Below are 24,559 nucleotides of genomic sequence, written 5' to 3'. Positions count from 1 at the left end.
AGGGCCTTGGTGAGATTACAACTCGAATATTGTGTGCACTTCAGTCTCCTTACGTAAGAAGGCTATTCCGGCTATGGAGGGAGTCGGACAAGAGTTTACCAGACAAATTCCTCGAATGTCACAACTGAATTATGAGGTGAGATTGGATTAACTAGGACTATATTCACTGGAATTTCGAGGAATAACTTTGGCAGGGTTGTGGAGATCTCATAGACACTTATAAAATTCAACAGGACTGGACAGGGTAAACACAGGAAAGAGGTTTCAGATTTTTCAGGAAGTCCAGAACTAGGGGTCACAGTGTGAGGATGCAAGGTAGGCCATTGGATTGCCTGAGGAAGTAGTGGATGCGGATACCATTACAATGTCTAAAAGATATTTGGATGGATACATGATAGGAAAGGTTTGGAGGGATATGGGCTAGGTGTAGGCAGGTGGCTCAGTGGTTTGAGAGTGGCACGAAGGCTTAGTGGTTAGCACTGCTGCCTCACAGCGCTAGGGACCTAGGTTCAATTCCAGCCTCTGGTGACTGCGTTAAATTTGCACATCCTTCCCGTGTCTGCATGGTTTTCCTCCAGATGCTCCACAGTCCAAAGATATGCAGTTTAGTTGGTCATGCTAAATTACCAATAGCATCCAGGGATGTGTGTGTTAGGTGGGTTAGCCATGGGAAATGTAAGGTTAAAGGGTTAGGGTAGGAGGTGAGTCTAGGTGGGGTGCTCTTCAATGTTGAGCCAAATGGCCTGTTTCCACACTGTAGAGATTCCATGATGATTCTAGGTGGGACTGGTTTAGTCTGGGATTATGTTCGGCGTAGATTAGTTGGACTGAAGGGTCTGTTTCCATGCTGTATGACTCTATGGCTCTATTTAGGACTGAAATGAGGAGAAATGTCTTCACCTAGACAGTGGTGTGCCTGTGGAATTCTCTGTCACAAAATGTGGTTGAGGTAAAAAATTCCATGTTTTCAAGAGATATAGATTTTAGGACTAAAGGAGATACACTGATTAGGATGAACAATCATGATCACAGTGAAGCAGGCCTGAAGGGCTGAATGGTCTATTCCTCCTATTTTCTGTGGTTCTATATTAGGCGGCTACCTCCTTATGGAGCTAAATCCTGACACTGTAAACTGGTTGGCCATCCAGACAGGCCAACCTTTGGGTAGATCCAAGGCAAAGAAATTGTTGTGACTAGAAGGGGGATTCTTAACCGCTATTTCTGTTTGTTTTCCAGACCGACCAGGATGTGCAGCCTCCATCGTTGTCCAAGATTGAAGATGAGGATGAGGGTGACCTGAACAAGACTTGGGGAGTTGAGAGATTTGATGATTTGCTACATGACGCTCCCAGTCGGAATGTGCAGGAAGTGCGGCGCACATTTGATGAGACAGATTTTGAGTGTGAGTTCTGTGTGTGTGAGATTTTTAAACTGCTCCATTGTCCACTGTTGAGGGTCAAGATTCTGTAATGACCAGCTGGAGGCTCATGCAGCCTGGAACTGAGACCGTGAGGCCAAAGATAGCCTGTTTTGGACAGAGCTACCCTGTGACAACCGCGCCTCAAAGTGAAACTCCACTGTAACTTCCAGGAGTAATTTAGAGAGATTGAGTTTGTTCGGATGGAAATGTAAAATTCAAGATATTGATGATGATCAAGTAAATGGCCAAAACTGTGACAAATATGTTTCTTTGTAGGCAAGTGTAAGGACATCCACTTTGTACCTAAAAAAACATGGAGCAAGGCACCTTCGAAATGGTGAAGAGCTTGAAACTGTGAAGGCTCAAAGAAACTTAGGGGGGCCAATTGCACAAATCGTTTAAATGCCAGGAATAGATTCAGAAACTAATGCACAAATTAAATGATCCTGGGGATCTAGAATGCAAGGGCTGGGAGGGAGTGGCGGGAGGAAGCAGGGGCTGCTGGTGGTTGTACAATGCCTTGGGCAGACTACACTTGGAGCCACTGTGAGCAGTCCTGGGCTCCATATCTTGGGAAGGTGATATTGAATTTGGAGAGAGCAGAGTGCAGACTCACCAGAGTGACACCAGGATGCAAACAGTTAAATTATGTGAAGATGTTACACAAACTGCTGATTGTATTCCCTGAAAGCTAGTAATGTTAGGGGGTGATTTGATCAAAGTTTTCAATATGAGGAACAAATGCAGTAATCTCAAAACTGTTTTCACTTATTGGAGTGAGAATGGTTGTGGGGTGTGGTTTTGGACTTGGAGACATTGTCCAAAAGCAAGTATTGGATTTTTCAGCAGTGAAATTAGTAACCAGTTCTCAGCATGCGGCAATACAAATGGCAATTTGAACTCAATCATTTGTTCATTTTAAATATGAGAGCAATAGATTTTTTGTTAAAACCAGTGCTTTTATGGATGTAGGACGAAGGTGGTTAAATGGAACTTGGTCTCAGATCAGTTATGATCTCGTGTGATGGAACAGGCTTGTGGGGATGAAAGGCTCCTTCTGTCTCTCTGATGATCTTAAATGAGAAATGTGGCAGTTGTGGTGGAAATGGGGGCTTTCAGGTGGTCAGGGAGCAGTGCTTCTGGTGCTGACCTCACATCCTATGTCTGGAGAATTCCCATCACACATTGTGAGGGCAGGAGGTTCTCAGCTGAGTTTTAGTAACCAGCAGATTGCATGGCCTTGTGAAGCTTTCCTAGGTGCCATCCAAGACCATTCCAGGCTTGTTGAATTCAGACTGTCAATTTAGCCCAGTGGAATTTAAAGTGGGTATTAATCTATTGCGTTCACCAACTGTGTTACGATATCACCAGAAGTCTTGCCTCGTACAAGCCCTTGGATTTGATAGGTCACCTCAACTTCTAAAAGTGAAACGACTCTTCCTCAACTCCCCCTCCCCGTGCTTTGGAAAACATGTTTCTGTTTGTGTGGAGCTTCTGCACGTATAGAGTCATAGAGATGTACAGCATGGAAACAGACCCTTCGGTCCAACCCGTCCGTGCTGACCAGATATCCCAATCCAATTTAGTCCCACCTGCCAGCACCGTCCTATATCCCTCCAAACCCTTCCTATTCATATACCCATCCAAATGCCTTTTAAATATTGCAATTGTACCAGCCTCCACCACTTTCTCTGGCAGCTCATTCCATACATGTACCATCCTCTGTGTGAAAAGTTGCCCGTAGGTCTCTTTTATAATCTTTCCCCTCTCACCCTAAACCTATTCCCTCTAGTTCTGGACTCCCTGACCCCAGGGAAAAGACTTTGCCTATTTACCCTATCCATGCCCCTCATAATTTTGTAAACCTCTGTAAGGTCACCCCTCAGCCTCCGACGCTCCAGGGAAAACAGCCCCAGCCTGTTCAGCCTCTCCATATAGCTCAAATCCTCCAACCCTGGCAACATCCTTGTAAGACTTTGCTGAGCCCTTTCAAGTTTCACAACATCTTTCTGATAGGAAGGAGACCAGAATTGCATGCAATATTCCAACAGTGGCCTAACCAATGTCCTTTATAGCTGCAACATGACCTCCCAACTCCTGTACTCAGTACTCTGACCAATAAGGGAAAGCATACCTAATGCCTTCTTCACCTTCCTATCTACCTGCGACTCCACTTTCAAGGAGCTATGAACCTGCACTCCAAGGTCTCTTTGTTCAGCAACACTCCCTAGCACCTTACCATTAAGTTCAAAGTTTGTGAGAAGATTTGTAGCTTGGGTGCTCGTTGTTGTGGTTCTGTTCGCCGAGCTGGGAATTTGTGTTGCAGACGTTTCGTCCCCTGTCTAGGTGACATCCTCAGTGCTTGGGAGCCTCCTGTGAAGCGCTTCTGTGATCTTTCTCCGGCATTTGTAGTAGTTTGAATCCGCCGCTTCCGGTTGTCAGTTCCAACTGTCTGTTGTAGTGGTCGGTATATTGGGTCCAGGTCGATGTGCTTATTGATTGAATCTGTGGATGAGTGCCATGCCTCTAGGAATTCCCTGGCTGTTCTCTGTTTGGCTTGTCCTATGATAGTAGTGTTGTCCCAGTCGAATTCATGTTGCTTGTCATCTGTGTGTGTGGCTACTAAGGGTTGCTGGTCGTGTCGTTTCGTGGCTAATTGGTGTTCATGGATGCGGATCATTAGCTGTCTTCCTGTTTGTCCTATGTCGTGTTTTGTGCAATCCTTGCATGGGAATTTGTACACTACATTGGTTTTGCTCATGCTGGGTATTGGGTCCTTCGTTCTGGTGAGTTGTTGTCTGAGAGTGGCTGTTGGTTTGTGTGCTGTTATGAGTCCTAGTGGTCGCAGTAGTCTGGCTGTCAGTTCAGAAATGCTCCTGATGTATGGTAGTGTGGCTAGTCCTTTGGGTTGTGGCATGTCCTCATTCCATTGTCTTTCCCTTAGGCATCTGTTGATGAAATTGCGAGGGTATCCGTTTTTGGCGAATACTTTGTATAGGTGTTCCTCTTCCTCTTTTTGCAGTTCTGGTGTACTGTAGCGTGTTGTGGCCCTTTTGAATAGTGTCTTGATGCAACTTCTTTTGTGTGTGTTGGGGTGGTTGCTTTCATAGTTCAGGACTTGGTCTGTGTGTGTGGCTTTCCTGTAAACCTTTGTGGTGAAATCTCCGTTCGGTGTTCTCTGTTCCATCACGTCTAGGAATGGGAGTTGGTTGTCCTTTTCTTCCTCTCTAGTGAATCGGATTCCTGTGAGTGTGGCGTTGATGATCCGGTGTGTGTTCTCTATTTCTGTGTTTTAAGAACACCTATACAATGTATTCGCCAAAAACGGATTCCCTCGCAATTTCATCAACAGATGCCTAAGGGAAAGACAATGGAACGAGGACATGCCGCAACCCAAAGGACTAGCCACACTACCATACATCAAGAGCATTTCTGAACCGACAGCCAGACTACTGCGGCCACTAGGACTCCTAACAGCGCACAAACCAACAGCCAGTCTCATCCAACAACTCACCAGAACGAAGGACCCAATACCCAGCATTAGCAAAACTAATGTAGTGTACAAAATCCCATGCAAGGACTGCACAAAACACTACATAGGACAAACAGGAAGACAGCTAACGATCCGCATCCATGAACACCAACTAGCCACGAAACGACACGACCAGCTATCCTTAGTAGCCACACACTCAGATGACAAGCAACATGAATTCGACTGGGACAACACTACTATCATAGGATAAGCCAAACAGAGAACAGCCAGGGAATTCCTAGAAGCATGGCACTCATCCACAGATTCAATCAATAAGCACATCGACCTGGACCCAACATACCGACCACTGCAGCGGACAGCTGGAACTGACAACCGGAAGCGGCGGATTCAAACCACTACAAATGCCGGAGGAAACAGCACAGAAGCGCTTCACAGGAGGCTCCCAAGCACTGAGGATGTCACCTAGACAGGGGACGAAACGTCTGCAACACAAATTACCATTAATTCCTGCTTGTTGAATCTGGGGACAGTCTGCAAACATGTTTGACCACAGCTTCCAAGCATGTGTGCTGCATAGGGCCAGACGATCCCTACCTCATCCAGACTGGATTTGGTTCTTCGTGTGAGGGCGTTTTCTCCTGTCAGTCTGTTCCTAGATACAGGTCGCTGCTCCTAGGTTTTTCTTATTCATTCACAGGATGAGGGTATTGCTGGCTAGGCCTGCATTTATTGTCCAGAGAGCAGTTAAGAGTCCATATCACATTGCTGTGGGTCTGGGATTGCATATAGGCCAGACCAGGTAGTGATGACAGTTTCCTTTCTTAAAGGACATTAGTGAACAAGATGGGTTTTTCCTGACAATCAGCAATGGATTCGTGGTCATCATTATTCTCTTAATTCTAGTTTATTTTTAATCTTGAATTCAAATTACACTGTCTGTTGTGGTGGGATTTGAACTCAGGTCCCTAGAACATTAGCTGGGTCTCAGAGTCTGGCGATAATACCATTAGGCCATTGCCTCCCCTGGTATCCTCTGGTCTCTCACCCAACGGAACTTCATTGATTTGTGATGCTGGGAAGCATGTTGGGCTATTCTTCCAAGGGGATATTTGTTGCAGTGTCTTTATGGAGACTGTAACCTGTGGAATTCTCTCCCTAACCCTCTCTGCCATCCCCACCATCTGTTTAAGATACTGTTTTCAGCCTTCCTCCTTGACCCAGTCTTTGATCAGCTGTCCTTAGGTCTCTTTATATGACTTTGTGTTAATGTGCTGTTTCAAATCTCCCCTGTGAAACCATTTAAGTGCAAACTGTTGAGCTCATAATATAGTCTGCTGCTCCTGCACAGTATTGAGAGAATGCTGCAGTCAGGTGTTCCAGCTTCTGACTGAAATGTTACATTGAGGTATCAGCAGCTCTGTCAGGGGGATGCAAAACATCCCATGATGTGATATTGATTAAGAACATATTGTTCATGTTCTTACTGATACTGTGACCAATAGTTAATCTTCAGTCTTCAGCTCTGAAGCCGGTTATTGGTTACTATCACATTAGTATTGGTGGGAGCTTGCAACGTTTGACTTGGTGGCCACATTTCTTACATCAACACTGACTACACTTCTGAAAACACAGGGTTGGCCGTGGGGTGGAGGAATGGTGCTCCTGCGGTTGTGAACGACAAGTCTTCCTTTATACAAGTGTTTGACATTATTTCTCTCTCTCTTTCCAAAAGACCATCGTCATTCTTCCCTTCACACTCACCACCCACTTTCCACGCACCTTCCGTCAGAAGGAAGAAGGAAGAAAGGGGCGCACCAGAAGAAGGTCAAAAAGACTGCCTCTTTCCCGACTGGAGCTCCTACCATAGAGGAAGGGGATGAAGAGGAGGAGCAGACAGATGGCGCACAGGTGAAGCTGGCTCCTCCAGAGGAATCCATCCAATTAGACGATGTCCGTGATGTTCAGGTGAGAACCAGAAGGCGAATAGGGGCAAACAGGGAAATCAATTCTGAGCCTCCCAAGTCATGGGGTCTTGACTTGACTGAAGTAGGGATGGAGATAGTGGACAGTAAACTAGTTAATATGAAGATGCCATGATTGTTCTCCTTGAAGCAGCAAGGCCAAATGGTGACTTAATCGAAAACCAAGATCATGAAGGGTTTCGATAGAGTAAATAACGAGAAACTGTTTCTAGTAACACAGGGGTCAGTAATCACAATTTTTGTTTTTGTATTTCATTTATTCACAGAACGTGGGTTTCACTGTCTAGGCAGGTATTGATTTCCCATTCCTAATTAGTCTAAGGGCAGTTATGAGTCAACCACATTGCAGTGGGATTTGAACCCAAGTCCCAAGAAGGTTGGCCGATGGTTCTGGATTACTAGCCCAGTGACACTGCCATTAAACCATCACATACCCGTTAGGACAACTGGCAAAAGAGGCAGGAAGGAGATCAAAATAATGATTGCACTCCTAGTTCTAAAAAGCTGATGGAAGCATATTCAGTATTAACTTAATCTATAACAAAACGAGTAAGATGGACACCAAGTTTAGAGTGGTGGGAGGAGAGTTAGGTACTAAGAGGTTTAGTGGGAATAGAGGTAAGAGAAAGGCTGGTGGTATAATTTATATTCTCGGGGCTACACGGAGGAAAGCAGGAAGTAGGATTCAGTGAATTGCTTTTGCAGAGAACTGTTACGACTCCCTGCCAAATGGCTTCCTTCCATTAGTAACCATTCCATAATTCTATCATTCATGTTCAAACAAAAAATAAATTTTCAAGAATTTGTTTTTATTTACCTTCTCTAATACCAGGGACTATCCTCGTGCATGTGTTCTGCACTCTCTCTAAAGCCTCAATATTTTTCCAGTATCATTGGAGATCTTAAAATGTTTATAGGTAGCTAAATCCCTGGTACTTGATCAAGTGTATCCCAGGACATTGTCAGTAAGCTAGGGAAGAAATTGCTGGGCACCTAGAGATGTTTGCATCATCGACAGCCATAGGTGAAGTGCTGGAAGACTAGAGGGTGTCTAATGTTGTGCGAGGAAAAGCTGGAGGACTACAGACTGGTGAGCCTGATGTCAGTGGTGGTAAGTTGTTGGTTGGGCTTCTGAGAAACTGGATCCACATACATTTAGAAAAGCAAGAACTGATTAGGGATAGTCAGCATGGCTTTGTGCATGGGAAATCATGTCTCACAATCTTGGTTGAGTTTTTTGAAAAGACCAAGAAGACAGATGAAGGTAGTACAGTAGCTGTTGTCTACATGGACTTGAGCAAGGCTTTCGACATGGTGGACTGGTTAGTAAGTTTAGATCATATGGGATCCATGGAGAGGTAGCCAGTTGGATACAAAATTAGTTTGATAGTACAAGGTAGAGGATGGTGGTTGAGGTTGTTGTTGAGACTTGGGGGCCTGTGACCAGCAGTGTGTCACAAGGATTGGTGCTGGGTCCACTGTTCATCGTTTATATAAATGATTTGGATGAGAATATAGGAGGCATGATTAATAAGCTTGCGGGTGATACCAAAATTGGTAGTGTAGTGGACCCAGATGAAGGTTATCTAAGATTACAATGGAATCTTGATCAATTGGGCCAGTGAGCCGAGGAATGGGCAGATGCAGTTTAATTTAATGAATGCGAGGTATTATGTTTTGGTAAGACAATCCGGGTCAGGACTTTACAGTTATGGTAGGGCCTTAGGGAGTGTTATTGAACAGAGAAACCTAGAGGTGTAGGTATGTATTTCCTTGAAAGTGTTGTCGCAGGTAGACAGTGTGGTAAAGGAGATGTTTGGTATGCTTGCCTTCATCAGTCTGAGCATTGAGGACAGGAGTTGGAATATCATGTGATCGTTGTACAAGACGAATATCATGTGATAGTTGTACAAGACGAATATCATGTGATAGTTGTACAAAACATTGTTAAGGCCACTTTTGGAGTACTGTGTACAGTTCTGGTCACCCTGCCTTAGGAAGAACATTATTAAAGTGGAAAGGTTGCAGAAGTGATTTACAAGGATGTTATTGAGAATGAAAGGTTTGAGTTATAAAGAGAGGCTGGATAGACTGGACTTATTTTCCCTGGAGGTTCAGAGGCTGAGAGGTGACATTATAGAGGTTGATAAAATCATGAGGAGCATGGATAAGATGAATAGCCAAGGGTTTTCCCCAGATTTGGAGAGTCCAAAATTAGAGGGCATAGGTTTAAGGTGAGAGGGGAAATATTTAAAGGGACCTGAGGGACAACTTTTTCATGCAGAGACGGTGCTTCTATGGAATGAACTGCCTGAGGAAGTGTAGAAGCAGGTATAGTTAGAACATTGAAAAAACATTTGAACAAGCATGTGGGTATGAAGATTTAGAAGAATATGGGCCAAACGCAGGCTGTGGGACTTGTTCACTTTTGGAAACCTGGTGGACATGGACAAATTGGGCTGAGGGGCCTGTTTCTGTGCGGTATATCTCCATGATCTATGACTGTATAACTACAGATGCTGGAGATCTGAAACAAAAACAGAAAGTACTGTAGAAGCATAAACTCTTTCTCTCTCCACAGATGTTACTGCAAGACCTGCTGAGTTTCTCTTGCACTTTGTTTTTGTTTCAGCAGTAACTTGGTTAACTAATTAAAAAGGTGAAATTTGTAGCAATTGCAGTACAGGGCTGTGGAGTCAATCGGGTTGCAGTTTTACAAAGGCAGCACCAGATCAATGGATCAAATAGCCTCCTCATGTGTGTGTGGATAATTGAGTTGTTCTGGTTTAGGCAGAGAAAAAATAAGCTGTGTGTGTGAAGTTCTCCAACTCATCTTTGAGCAAGGAGAGGGGGTAAGGTGAAGACCACTACTTTTTGTCATTTATATAAATTATTTGGATGTGAACATAGCAGGAATGATTAGTCAGTGTGCAGATGACACTAAAATTGGAGCTGTAGTGGACAGCGAAGAAGGTTACCTCGGAGTACAATGGAATCTTGATCAGATGGGCCAATGGACCGAGGAGTGGCAGGTGGTGTCTAATTTAGATAAATGCGAGGTGCTGCATTTTGGAAAGGCAAAACAGGCTGGGACTTATATACTTAATGGTAAGGTCCTCAGGAGTGTTACTGAACAAAGAGACCTCAGAGCACAGGTTCAAAGTTCCTTGAAAGTGGTGTTGCTGGTCCATAGGATAGTGAAGAAGGCTTTTGGTATGCTTTAGATAAGGGGTTTAGATAGGGTTGACCATGAGAACCTTTTTCCACGTATGGAGTCAGCTATTACGAGGGGGCTTAGCTTTAAATTAAGGGGTGGTAGGTTTAGGACAGATGTTAGGGGTAGATTCTTTACTCAGCGAGTCGTGAGTTCATGGAATGCCCTGCCAGTAGCATTGGTGGACTCTCCCTCTTTATGGGCATTTATTCGAGCATTGGATAGGCATATGGAGAATAGTGGGCTAGTGTAGGTTAGGTGGGCTTGGATCGGCGCAACATCGAGGGCCAAAGGGCCTGTACTGCGCTGTATTCTTCTATGTTCTATGTTTCCTTTATTGGTCAGTGTATTGAGTATAGGAGTTGGGAGGTCATGTTGTGACTGTACAGGACATTTTTGGAATATTGTCTGCAATTCTGTTCTCCCTCCGAACAGAAAGATGCTGTGAAACTTGAAAGGGTTCAGAAAAGATTTACAGGGATGTTGCCAGGGTTGGAGGGTTTGAGCTATGGGGAGAGGCTGAACAGGCTGGGGCTGTTTTCCTTGGGAGTATGAAGCTGAGGTTATAAACCTTATAGAGGTTTATAAAATCATGAGGGGCATGGATAGAGTAAATATGCCTTTGCCCTGGTTTGGGGAATCCAAAACTCGAGGGCATAGATTTAAGGTAAGAGGGGAAAAATTTAAAAAGGACCTAAGGGGCAACTTTTTCACACAGAGGGTGGTGCATGTATGGAATGAGCTGTCAGAGGAAGAGGTGGGGGCTGGTACAATTACAACACTTAGAAGGAATTTGGATGTGTACGTGAATAAAAAGGATTTAGAGGGATATGGGCCAAGTGCTGGCAGGTGGGACTAGATTGGGTTGGGATATCTGGTCGACATGGACAAGTTGGGCCAAAGGATCTGTTTCTGTGCTGTACATCTTTCTGATTATGATTCTATGACTTCAGCTCAGAAGAGGGCAGCGGGTTGTAGCCCCAGTGACTCTTAGTTCACCGTTAATTTTTTTTGCCTTTTTCCAGTTCTTTGTGTCTGATGAGGAGTCAGAAAGTAGCTCTGCAGCCCCGCACCTCCCTGATCACAGCCCAAAGCAGCAAGATGCACAGCCTCTTGTCATCAAGCCAGGGACGGTCAGCCAGAGCAACAAACTTACCAGAAGCAATGAACAGATCACGCCACTGTAAGTACTAGGATTTGCCAACGGTTATATTTCCCTTGAGTGCCACTGCCTGCCTGTGTACGTGACCATTGGGACCTTTTCATGCTTTGTCAGATCAGATTCACTCCCCAGCTACACTTTTCCTGCTGATCCTTTCCATTTTTGTAAAGATCATATAATCATACATATAATCCCTACATGTGGAAACAGACTATTTGGCTCAACAAGTCCACACTGACCCTCTGAAGAGTAACCCACCTAGACCCATTCCCCTATCCTATTACTCTACATTTCCCATGACTAATACACCTAACCTGCACATACCTGAACACTATGGGCACTTTTGCATTGCCAATTCACCTAACCTGCACAACTTTGGATTGTGGGAGGAAACTCAGGGGCTGTGTGATTTGTGTCCCAGTTTGTACAGGGGGCATGAGGTTTGTGCCCCAGTTTGTACAGGGGGCATGAGGTTTGTGCTCCAGTTTGTACAGGGGGCATGAGGTTTGTGCTCCAGCTTGTACAGGGGGCATGAGGTTGTGTTGCTAATGACTCCTGCTTTGCGGTTGTGCTGTATCTCCAAATTGAATGAGATTCAGTTGCTTTGAAATAGCGTCTGGAGTGTGCAGAGACTGAGGCTCTTCCCTCACCACCTGATATCCAGTTTGATGCAAGGGTACATCTGAAATGGATCCACATCTTGCGTGCCAGCAGAAAGGATCTCTTTCAAGGTGCCCGTTCCAGCCTGTACCACACGGCAGAATGGAATGTAGTTTCTTGTGGGGTCAGTGCCACATGAGGGTGAGACATCTTGTGATCCTGATCAACAACTTTTTGTGACGGTCTGGAACACGCACTTTAAGAGGGTGACAGAAGCAGATTCAGGAGAATCAAACAGAAATTTGGCCTGAATTTGCTTTATCATCCTAATTTCAACTCCCATCATTTCTCTATAAATCTGAGAGCTAGTTACTATATTCCTGACTTTCCCCATATTTCCCTGCCCTTTCTCTCTCCTTTCCTTTTACCTTCTATTTCTCTGCCCATCCTCCCTCCCTACATTTCCTACCCACCCTCCCTCCCTTTGTGCCCTCTCGCCTCCCCTCCCCTCTTCCTGTCCTCTCTTCCCCTCCCCTCCTGTTGTTCCATATCTATTTTCTGTCCCTTCATTCCCCTCCTGATCCTTCCTTATGTTTCCTCTCCCCTCCCCTCCTTATGCCTCCCCCCTTTGCATTGTCCACTTCCCTCCTCACCTTCTGACACTCTCCCTATTCCCTGTTCACCCTCCCCCTAACCTGTCCCCCTCTCACTTCCTCTTCCTCTGTTTCCACTCCCCACTTCCTCTGACCCTCTCCCCATTCTCTTCTCACTCTTCCCCCTTTCCTTGTTTCCCTTTCCTCCCTCTGTCACCCTTCCATCTCTTCCCCTCTTCATTTCATTCTCACTTTTCTGCCTCCTCCCTGTTTCCCTCTTCTCCCTCCTCCCTCTCTCCTCACCCCTCTCGCACGCTGTCCTGTAGTGGCAATCCTGGACTGATCATACGTGTTGCAGTAGTGAGGCATTTACCTTGTGGCTGCTGCAGTCAGTCCAAGATCAGCAGATTACAGATTCCAGTCGCCAGCCCCTGAGGGTTAGGGTGGGACTGCAGTTTGTTCCCATGTCAGCTGTTGATGGGGGTAGACAGTGACAGGCCACGCAGCAGGGGATGTAGTGCTGCCCACTCTGGTAGCCTAATAAGTCAGATAGTCCACAAAATGTTGTCTTCACTTTGGTAGTTATCCCTGATCTGTTTTCATAACTTGTCCTTTGTCCCTGGAGACTGCACTGTCACCACCTGCACTGTCGGTCTTCCCTTCCTTCCTGTGAGAGGTTCATACTCATGTATGCAGGTAGGGCACACTTTTTTTTATTCTTTAGCTTAGCTGCATTTGGCTGTGGCCTGGTCATCGACAGCTGTCTGCTATCAGAGGCTTCATATAATGCTTGGAGAGTAATCAGGAGCTCTTGGATCAAGTTTTACCTGCTCCAGAGGTGTGTCATAATATCTCTGAACAGGATGACTCAAGTACCTGGACAAACAGTGCCTCGAGAGACTCATTAAGTCACTTCCCACCAGAGGCTCTAATTTATCCCATCAAGAGAGTAAGAATGATTGACCTTGACTTCAAACACTAATTGACTGAGTGTGGAATCAAAGACCTGTAGGAAAACTGAAGTCAATTGGAATCGTGGAAATCAGGATAATATCCTGGACCCAACCATGTTCAGCTGTTTCATCAATGACCTTCCCACCATTATAAGGCAGGAAATGGGGATGTTCACTGATGATTGCACAATATTCAGCACCATTCACAACTCATCGGATACTGAAGCAGTCCAAGTACAAACACAACAAGATCTGAACAACATTCAGGCTTAGGCTGATGAAAATCAAATAAATATTGGACCACATAAGTCATGGGCAATCTTCAATGAGAGAGAATCTAGCCATCTCTCAATTGCATTTAATGACATTGTGGGATTTTCCTTCCCAAGCTCTCCTGTGCTCCATCAACTGGTTCTTTCACCCTCCTGACCTCTCCTGTCACTTAAATCTGTCTTTAAGCTTCAGGGCGTATACATCTCTTTGAGAAATTGAGTTGGTTCGCTCTGCTCATGTTTTCTGACTCCAGGAAAGGTCATCAACAATCTGCCAGATTATCATAACCCATCATAATGCAGAGAAGGGTACATCACCCCTCTGCAGTCAAGGCCAACCTATGACACCAGTTCCACAATATAACAGACTCTGACAAGGCCAACATGAGAAGATGAAGAAGTTTGCCCTTGCACCAATCCATCCATGTGGCTAATTACAGCCAGTAGTTAAGAGGGTGCATAGGAGCAGGTGGAAGCCATTTTGCCCTACCAAGGGCAGCACAGTGGGGGAGGCACGGTGGCTCAGTGGTTAGCACTGCTGCCTCACAGCACCAGGATCCTGGGTTCGATTCCCACCTCGAGCGACTGTCTTTGTGGAGTTTGCACATTCTCCCCATGGGTTTTCTCCGGGTGCTGCGGTTTCCTCCCACAATCCAAAGATGTGCAGGTCAGGTGAATTGGCCATTCTAAATTGTCCATAGTGTCAGGGGTAAATGTGAGGGAGGGGAATGGGTCTGAGTGGGTTGCTCTTAGGCGGGTCGATGTGGACTTGTTGGGCCGAAGGGTCTGTTTCCATACTGTAGGGAATCTTTAAAAAAAACCTGTTCGACCATTCAGTTGTAGCTGATCGGTATCTTAAATCCAACAATTCACCTTGATTTTATTACTTTTAATCCCTCTGCCCATCCAATCATCTCAGTTTTGAAATTCCCAAAGGTTCCTGGGTTTCAGCAACTTTTGGGAGAAACTTTCAGATTTCCATAATGTTCAGAAACACTTCCTGATATCATCCTTGAAGAGCCTGGTTTTATATTTCTGTTCTAGACCCACCCACCAGCTGAGAGTTTTTCTCCATGTTCCCTGTTAAATTATTAAATGTATAAATTACTCTAACATCCCTTTACCCTCTGACCTGAAGGAATGTAGCACTCTTCTATGCAATGGGTTCTTATGAGTAACTTGCAAGCCTTGCCCTGTCTAAACACCCTAAAATCTATTTGTCCTTGTTTGTTATGACCTGCCTGTACTGTACGCAAAACAAAACTTTTCATTGTACTTAGGTACATGTGACACCAATAAATCAAATCAAACCGAGGTATGGAATGAGAATGTAGAAATAGTGAAATGTATCCAAGATGGGATGGTGTGTGATTTGGGAAGGGAGAAAAGCGAACATGTATTTGTGATCCTGTAAAATCTTGAGTGCTCTCCCAAATGTATGTTATCAGGGGTGCAATGGCTGGAGATGCATCTGCATCGGAGGAGAACCGTGCCTTACAGAAGACACCTTTGGCACATCGCAGCAGTTATGACCTGAAGGAGCGGAGGAGAATTGGGAGTCAGACGAATGTGGATGAGGCCAAATTCCAAAAGATACCAACTGATGAGCTTGAAGCAGAGATGCTGGCTGTGGCTGACTTGGATTATATGAAAAGTAAGTGGTGGTAGAAAGAACTGAGTCCCCAGGTAATGTGATATTTACATTAGGGAGAGAGTAGTGGCATTGACAGTGGAGCATGGACACTGCTCTGAGAATGACCGAGAAGGAAGGTAGTCAGTCAGTATGTTGAGTCTAATCAGAACCTGGTACAATTTTTTCAGAACACCCTCTGATTATTAATCTCCTGTTCTGACTCTGTATAGAAAAGCACAATCCGTATAATGCATGCAGTGTCGATTCCAACTTGAAAGGGTGTCATCAGCCGATTAATGAGTTGAAGTCGTCACATTTTTGACTGCTTGGAATTGACATTGTGAGCTGTGTATAGTTTTTTAAAACTTGCTGCAATAAATAGTGCATTTCACTATTACTGATAGAAACAGATGGAGAAAAGATAGACTGTTAAACCACTCGGCTCAAGTCTGCCACTCTAGATCCTGCAGGCAGTGAATCCATACACTATTTGTAAATTCCTCTTTGGAAATAGAACCAGTCTGACTCTCACCTGTCAGGCCTTGTCTGAGCTGATATTTCACCTTTTATTATAACACCTTAAATTATCTCGAGAAGGTGCATTAAAAGAAGTTCTGGGATTTACATTTTAAAGAACCAAAACCAGTAAATCCATTCTAAAAGATGATCTAGGTTTGTTCAATGTATCATTGTATCACTGTACTCTTTTGTTATAAATTCTGTCTTATCCATTTGCCTTACGACCACCTGATGAAGAAGCAGAGCTTTGAAAGCTGGTGCTTCCAAATAAACCTGTTGGACTATAACTTGGTGTTGTGGGATTTTTAACTTTCTCCACCCTACGGCTCCTCCAAATCGTTCTAGATCCTGGCTGACCATTTCCTCACACTATCTCCATATATTGTGATGTCTTTAATATTTAGAAATCTATCAATCTCTTGAACATACTTAGTGAGTTTCCACAGCCCTCTGCAGAAAGATTTACCACCCTCTGAGTGAAGAAATAGGTTTCAACGAGGTCACCTCTCATTCTTCTAAACTTCAGACAGTCCAAGCCCAGTTTCCTCAGTCTCCTCTCACTTCAAAGTCCCACCATCCCAGGAATCTACCTGGTGCACCTCTGTTGCACTCCCTCAGTGGCAAGTCCATCCCTCCTTAGGCAAGGGGATCACAGCTACAACCATCCTTCAAGTGTTGTCTCTTGCAATACGTAGCAATTGCCATCTGAATTGCTTGCTGCACCTGCGTGCTACCTTTCAGTCATTCACAAAAAAAAGCACCAGGTTCCTTCATACAACAACACTTTCCAGTCTCTCTCCATTTAAGAAACACTCTGCACCTTTGTTCCTCCTACCAAAGTGAATCACCTCCCACTTAGTTACATTATTTTCATCCACAAGGCTCTTGCCCCCTCAGCTGCAGCCTGTTTAAACGCCTTGAAACTTTTTTATGTTTTCCTCACAACTCGATTTCTCACCGGGTTTTGTATCCTCTGCAAATTTATAAAGATTACAATTACAGTAACCCACTGGTTGCAGCCTGCCAACCTGAGAATGACCCATTTATTCCTATTCTCTGCTTCCTGTCTGTTAACCAATCTTCAGTCCATGCCCATTCATTTATACAATACCAAGATTGTTTTTTGTTCCTGTATCTATTGAATTGCAATTACTATTGTCCTTTCTCCCCTTTATCCTAAACCAGTGTGCCTGAGCCACTGGTGGTGCCACAAACTTGGCTCTTACTACATTTGTCTGATGAACTATTGCCTTCAGCAGAATTCTAAAAAGTTAATGAGTAAGAGATACTCAAGAGACTCCTGTCTGCTCTGATAGGGATCAACCATTCCCTTTCTGTCTTGATCTGTGATGTGACCATTCTGTTAAAAGTGCTATTCACATAGCTCCCAGACCTTGGTACCTCATTGAGTCTTCGTTAACAAACAAGAATGTCAACCTAAAACAATCCTAGACCTTTGATTCAAATAGGGCAAACAAGTATTTAGCAACCTAGAAACAATAGAATCATAGAATCCCTACAGTGCAGAAAGAGGCCATTCGGTGCATCGAGTCTGCACTGGCACTTTTGGAATATTGTGTGCAGTTCTGGTCTCCCTCCCATAGGAAGGATGTTGTGAAATTTGAAAGATTACAATGATGTTGCTAGAGGGTTTGAGCCACAGGGAGAGGCTGAATAGACTAGGGATATTTTCTCTGGAGTGTCGGAGACTGAGAGGTGACCGTATAGAGGTTTATAAAATCATGAGGGGCATTTGAAAGAGTAAATAAACAAGGTCTCTTCCCTGGTTTTGGAGGAGTCCAGAACTAGGGGGCATAGGTTTAGGATGAGAGGGGAAAGATGTAAAAGGGAGCTAAGGGGCACCTTTTTTCATGCAAAGGGTGGTTCTTTTATGGAATGAGCTGCCAGAGGAAGTGATGGAGGCTTGTACAGGACAACATTTAATAGGCATCCGGATGGGAATATGAATAGGAAGGGTTCTTATCTTCTCCAATCTTTTCAATCCTCTCAAATCTTCTCAAAACTCACTAATAGGAAGGGTTTAGAGGGATATGGATCAAGTGCTGACAAATGGGACCAGATTAGATTAAGATATCTGGTCGGCATGGATGAGTTGGACTGAAGGGTCTGTTTCCATGCTGTACATCTCTGTGATTCTGTGATCCTCCAAACAGCATTCCAACCAGAACCACATTAAGAATGTTAGATAACTTTCCGCACCCTGTCCACATAATCTGATCCCTTTCGCCTTCATGAATTGAATTCAACAAATCTGATCAGTTTAGGCATTCCTAACCCTGTGACTTCCATTCTGTGGATCTTGCATTGGCTCATTCATGCTTTCAAGTCAGTGCATTGCTTTGCCACTCTTTTCCTTTGGAGTGTCCTGTATTGTCTGTGATCTCTGCATTTCTCTGTTTCTGGGTTTTTGAGCACCACAGATTTTAAACTGAGCCGCTAAAGGCTATCCCTTCCACTACCAAGAAGCCTCGAGCTCTGGAATTCTCTTCCTAAATCTGATGTGGAGGTGCTGGTGTTGGACTGGGGTGGACAAAGTTAAAAATTACACAACACCAGGTTATAATCCAACAGGTTTATTTGGAAGCACTAACTTTTGGAGCACTGCTCCTTCATCAGGTAGCTGGAGAATCATAAGACACAGAATTTACAGCAAAAGATCTCCATGTCATGCAACTGAAACGGTATAATGGACAATATGTTGTGTGCCTGAGTGTAACGGAGTATAAACCTGTGTAGGGGGTGTGTGTTTGAGAGTATGTAAGAGCGTGCGTGTATGTGTGCTTGTGTGTGTGTGAGAGAGTGTGTATCGTGTAGTGGGGACATAAACCCAAGGTCCTGGTTGAGGCCATCCTCATGGGTATCGAACATGGCTATCAGCCTCTGCTCGGCCACTCTGCATTGTTGTGAATCCTGAAGTCCGCCTTGGAGGATGGTCATCCGAAGATCTGAGGCTGAATGTTCCTGACTGCTGAAGTGTTCCGTGACTGAGAGGGAACGTCTTCACTGGCGATTGTTGAGTTGTGTCCATTCATACGTTGTCATGGAGGATGAATGTGTGTGTCTGAGAGAGAGAGAGAGCAAGCATGTGTATGGGAGAGTCTGTGTGAGTGTGAGAGTATGTAGGAGTGTGTGTTTGTGCATGTGTGTGAGAGCGTATACTGTCGTGGGGTCACCTGTAGTGTGACATGAACCCAAGGTCCTGATTGAGGCCATCCTCATTAGTACTGAACCTGGCTATCAGCCTCTAAACACACTACCATGAATGCAAACTTTTTTTTATTTCAAAAAATAAACTTTATTCATAAAATAATTTGAGGGTCTGTACAGTTGGTCATGCCATACATATGTAAACCTTTACATATAGAGATCAGAATTTATCATTTTTATATACAGGTCTGTACGTTTATCAATCATATGCATATATTTAGCTTAGGTGTCAGCAGAGCCCAAATGACTGCGTGGGCCCCATGTTCTTCTTTAGGCAGGCAGATGTTACACAGTGGTCTTTCCCCACTGCACCTAGGCGGCAGCTGCCCCAAGCTTCAGCGCATTCCTCAACACGTAGTCCTGGACCTTGGAATGTGCCAGTCTGCAACACTCAGTCAGGATCAACTCCTTCAGCTGGAAGATCAACAGGTTTCGGACCGCCCAGAGAGCGTCCTTGACCGAGATGATTATCCTCCAGGCACAGTTGATGTTCGTCTCAGTGTGCATCCCGGGGAACAGACCGTAGAGCACAGAGTCCCGCGTCACGGCGCTGCTCGGGACGAACCTCAACAAACACCACTGCATTCCTCTCCAGACTTCTTCTGCGTAGGCACATTCCAGAAGGAGGTGTCTGACAGTCTCGTTCCCCCCCTGCAGCCGCTTCCAGGGCAGTGTGCGGTGCAGCAGAGAGTCCGGGCGTGCATAAAGGATCTCACAGGCAGAGCCCTTCTCACCACCAGCCAAGCCATGTCTTGGTGCTTGTTGGAAAGTTCTGGTGATGAGGTATTCTACCAAATGGCTTTGACAGTCTGCTCAGGGAACCGCTCGATAGGATCCGCCCTCTCCTTTTCCCGAAGGGTCTCAAGGACACTACGTGCTGACCACTTCCTGACAGACTTGTGGTCAAAGGTGTTTTTCTTCATAAACTTCTCCACCAAGGACAGGTGATACGGACCGTTCCAACTACTCGGAGCATTCCGCGGCAGCGAGGCCAGGCCCATCTTTCGCAACACCGGGGACAGGTAGAACCTCAGTACGTAGTAACAACTAGGTGTTTGCGTACCAGGGATCCACGCACAGCTTGATGCAGCCACACACAAAGGTGGCCATCAGGGTGAGGGTGGCATTAGGTATATTTTTTCCTTCGTTGCCCAGATCTTTGTACAGCGAGTCCCTTCGGACCCGGTCCATCTTTGACCTCCATATAAACTGGAAGATGGCCCGGGTGACTGCAGCGGCACAGGTTCTGGGAATAGGCCAGACCTGTGCCACGTATAACAGCAAGACAGTGCCTCACACCTGATGACCAGGTTTTTTTCCCGCGATGGGGAGCGACCGTAGCTTCCATCTGCCCAGTTTCTGCCTCACTTTGCTGATATGCTCCTCCCAAGAGTTGGCATACGCCCCAGCCTCCCCGAACCAAATACCCAGCACCTTCAGGTGGTCGGTCCTGACGGTGAAGGGGATCAAGGATTGGTCGGCCCAGTTCCTGAAGAGCATGGCCTCTGCAGCAAACCCACAGCACTCCAGCAAAATCTACTTCATGAACACCATCCGATCGACCAGCTTGTGCTCTTCCACCTTGTTCACAGTCACCCTGACTGTGTTGCGAATGCCCTGGCCTGGGCTGCGAGCAGCTGCTGAGGCCATAGCTCTGAGGTTGGCTGGTACCTGAATTGGCGTTGGGCTGAAGCCAGCATAAAGATCCACCGAGAGCAGGTCAGCACAACCAAACGATCCTCCAACGTCCAATAACGATCCAGCAATGCTCTCCAGTAGCTCCGACGACTCTCAGCACGATCCCCGTGGTTTCTCCCTCGCCACCTGCAGCACTCGAGCAGAATCTCTTCCTCTGGTCCTCAGGAACTACACATATTCCGAGCCAAAAGGCCGAGAAGCGATACCATGCATGCAAACACATATTCACACACACATTCTCTCTCCCACCACCTAGCCCCCTGCACATGCACACGCACACACTCTCACTCTCTTCCTCCCTCGTGTGTGCGCGCACACACATACACACAAGTCTATGGGGTGAATTTGCATTTGCAGAATTGTAATTGCAGATACATTCTATTTTGTTCAAAAGCACACATTCTGCAGGCAGTCAATGCAGGTAGTTAACCCTTTGCAATATTTTATAACTTCCTACTATGGAAATAGAACAATCTGGCTCAAGATTGGGATACAGACAGACTCTAACCTCACACCTTTAATGCATTGTCTGAGCTGAGGTGTCACTTTTTTTTAATAAAAGCTTAAGTCATCTCAAGAATGCGACTGGAAAGAAGTTCTGGGATTTACATATTAATGAACCAAAACCTGCAATCCATTCTAAAAGATAAAAGACTTAACAGCAATCTGGGTTTGTTCAATATATCGTTTCAGTTGCATGAGACAGATCTTTTGTTATAAATTCTGTGCCTTATGATCCTGTTCCACAGCTACCTGATGAAGGTGCAACAATGGACGCTAGTACTTCCAAATAAACCTGTTGAACTATAACCTGGTGTGATTTTTAATCTCTTGCTGTTAAACACTATCTTTTTGATAATATCTCCTCATGTGGCTCAGTGTCAAATTTGTCTAAAAATGTTTGTGAAGTCCAGAGATGTTTTGTTTCAATGAATTGGAGACGCCGGTGTTGTTTCAATGAAGGCATTCTATAAATGCAGATTTGTGTAGAAGTAGAAAATGTGTTGTTTACTGTGCTATCTTGGGTGGGAACATTCTGAGGAATGTTGCCAGGTATGAAACCAGAAGAAACTGGACACAGCAAATAATGGTCATTACAATTACGATAGCCTCGGGTGTTTGAACTGCACCTGGATGCTGTCTTCCTCTTATCTCTTGTTAATTGGTTCTTGTTACTATGATGGTAATGTGTGAAGTTAGAGTAAATCACCAGCTCACTAATTCTCTGGGTTCCTGATGGAAGCAGTGCTGCAAGGGCCATTCCCAGGATTGCTGTGGTGATGTTCCATCAAAGAGTCAGGTGTTACAGCCCGGAGCTGACAATGTAGAGCAAGCCAACATTTGGTGCAGACTGGGTAAGCTTGGAATATTACTGAAAATGAACAGCAGGAGAAGAGCCAAAGTAACATTTGGACTGATGTGGTGACATTCATCTCCACGCAGAGGGTTATTGATTTGTGGAACAAACTTCAAGCATTCGATCTGCTGTTTCATCTGGCTGTACCGTCACTGACATGAGGCAGTTTTAAATCCTCTGATTGAGGAGAAAGGTTAGAAGAAAATTGTGTACACGGAGAACTGTTAAGAGTATGGAGTGATTTGCCACAGGAATAGACAGAGTCAACATGGATTTAGGAAAGGGAAATCATGCTTGACAAATCTGGATTCTTCAAGCATGTGTCGAGTAGAATTGATTAGGTATGCTAATGGATGCAGTTTACTTGGACTTTGAGAAGTTGTTCAATGAGGTCCCACATTAGACACTTGCATGTAAAATTAAAGTGGGATTGGGGTAGTGTACTGACATGGATAGAAAACTGGAATAAAGGCAAAATATTGCAGATGCTGGAAAGCTTAACGAAACACACACAGTGCTGGTCTGGTATAATCTGTGGAGAGAGAAAGAGTTTCACATTTAAAGTCCAGTATCACCTTCCTTCAGAACTGTTTCTCCCCAGATGCTGCCAGACCTGCTGAGTTTATCCAGTGTTGTCTGTGTTTATTTTGGAGAGAGAACTGGCAGAAAACAACGAGTAGGAATAAATGGATCTTCTTCCGAATGGCAGAAAGTGACTGGTGGGGTACCACAGGGCTCAGTGCTAAGATTCCAACTATCCACAATATATATTAATAATTTAGGTGAGACAACTAAGTGCAATATCTCCAGGTTGGGTGGTGGGGAGGTGTGGGAGAGAACGGTGAGGAGGATGCAGAGATGCTTCAGTGTGATTGTGTGAGTGGACAAACAATGACAGTTGAAATATAACATAGATAAATATGAAGTTATCCACTTTGGCAGCAGGACGCACATTATTATCAGAATGACCATAGATTGGGAAAGGGGGAGGTACAATGAGTCCTGAGTGTCCTTGTGTACTAGTCTCTGAAAGTAAACATGCAGGTGCAGCAGGTAGTGAAGAAAGCAAATGGTATGTTGGCTTTCGTAATGAGAAGATTTGTGTAGGAAAACAGTTTTTATTTCTTTATCTGAGGAAGGATGCGTGGCTATGTAGCGAGTGCAATAAAGGCCGACCGGATAATTCCTGGGATAGCAGAACTGACATCTGAAGAGAGACTGAATCAGTTAGGAATGTATTCACTGGAGTTTAGAAGAATGCAGGAAGGCGGGGGGTGGGGGGGGGGGGATCTTCTATAAACCGGTTAAATTCTGACAGGACTATAAAAGGTTATATGTTCCCGATAACCTGGGGTTCACAGCTTAAGGCTACAGGGTGGGCCATTTGGGGCTGCAATGAGGAGAAATGTCTTCACCCAGAGAGTGGGAAACCTTTCTCTGCTACAGAAAGCAGTTGAGGCCAAAATACTCGATGTTTTCAAGAAGGAGATCAATATAGTTCATCGGGCTAAAGGGAGCAAAGAGCATAGGGAGGATGCAGGAACAGGGGACTCATCAGCCATTGTCATATTGAATGGCAGAGCAGGCTTGAATGGTCCACTCCTAGTTTTTGGACTTGAGGCATTAACCTTTGAACTTTAGTGGGACAGTTACTTCAATATTTAAATTGGGTGAATTTAGAGGAGTTGAATGAAAAATGAGGCAATAGGGTTATCGAAGGAAGCACAGGGCATTGGATTTGTATTACATTCCCTTAACAAAGAAAGCTGGAAAACACGAGATGTGTGATTCCCAAGCAGTTTCAACACAGGGGTTTTACACTTTGGCCCCCTTAGATTCACAGGGATTTGAGTCATTATCTGTTAACCTAAATGCCACCTTGGCTCAGTGGTAGTGTGATCAATTCTTTGGATGAGAAGATTGCAGGGAAAAACCTCACTGCAAAACTTCCAGCAATATATCAAGAGAGTCAGTGCTGTGGGAGTGAAACACTGTCAAAGGGTCAGTACTGAGGGTGTGTCATACTGTCAGAGGGTCAATATTGAGGGAGTGCCGCATTGTCAGAGGGGCAGTGCTGTGGGAGTGCACACTGTCTAGGTTCAATGCTGTGGGAGTGCACACTGTCAGAGGGTCATTGCTGAGGGAGTGCCATACTGTCAGAGGGTCAGTGCTGAGGGAGCACTGCACTGTCAGAGGGCCAGTGCACAGGGAGTGCATGCTGTTCGGAGGTCAGTACTGAGGGAGCGCTGCACTGTCAGAGGGTCATTACTGAAGAAGTGCTGCACTGTTGGAGGATCATTGTTGAGCAAACACCACGCTATCAGAGGGTCAGTGCTGAGGGAGCGCCGCACTGTCGGAGTGTCAGTGCTGAGGGAGCGCTGCACTGTTGGAGGGTCAGTGCTGAGAGAATGCCACACTGTTGGAGGGTCAGTGCT

The 24,559-nt window shown here is 45.1% G+C and overlaps 1 protein-coding gene across 6 annotated transcripts in view; it reads left to right on the top strand.

Annotated features, from left to right (window-relative positions):
* LOC140476825 (anion exchange protein 2-like) overlaps positions 1–24,559 on the top strand; it is a 261,146-nt gene that overhangs the window by 183,255 nt on the left and 53,332 nt on the right. For all 6 annotated transcript variants that reach the window (XM_072569633.1, XM_072569628.1, XM_072569629.1 and 3 more), the window contains 4 exons: positions 1,237–1,402; positions 6,646–6,878; positions 11,135–11,292; positions 15,138–15,343. In XM_072569633.1, the coding sequence (XP_072425734.1) occupies positions 1,237–1,402; positions 6,646–6,878; positions 11,135–11,292; positions 15,138–15,343 (763 nt within the window). The remainder of the gene's footprint in view (positions 1–1,236; positions 1,403–6,645; positions 6,879–11,134; positions 11,293–15,137; positions 15,344–24,559) is intronic.

This window comes from Chiloscyllium punctatum, chromosome 5 (genome assembly GCF_047496795.1).
Source record: "Chiloscyllium punctatum isolate Juve2018m chromosome 5, sChiPun1.3, whole genome shotgun sequence".
NCBI classification, from domain to species: domain Eukaryota; kingdom Metazoa; phylum Chordata; class Chondrichthyes; order Orectolobiformes; family Hemiscylliidae; genus Chiloscyllium; species Chiloscyllium punctatum.
This window is presented reverse-complemented; position numbering and strand designations above follow the sequence as displayed.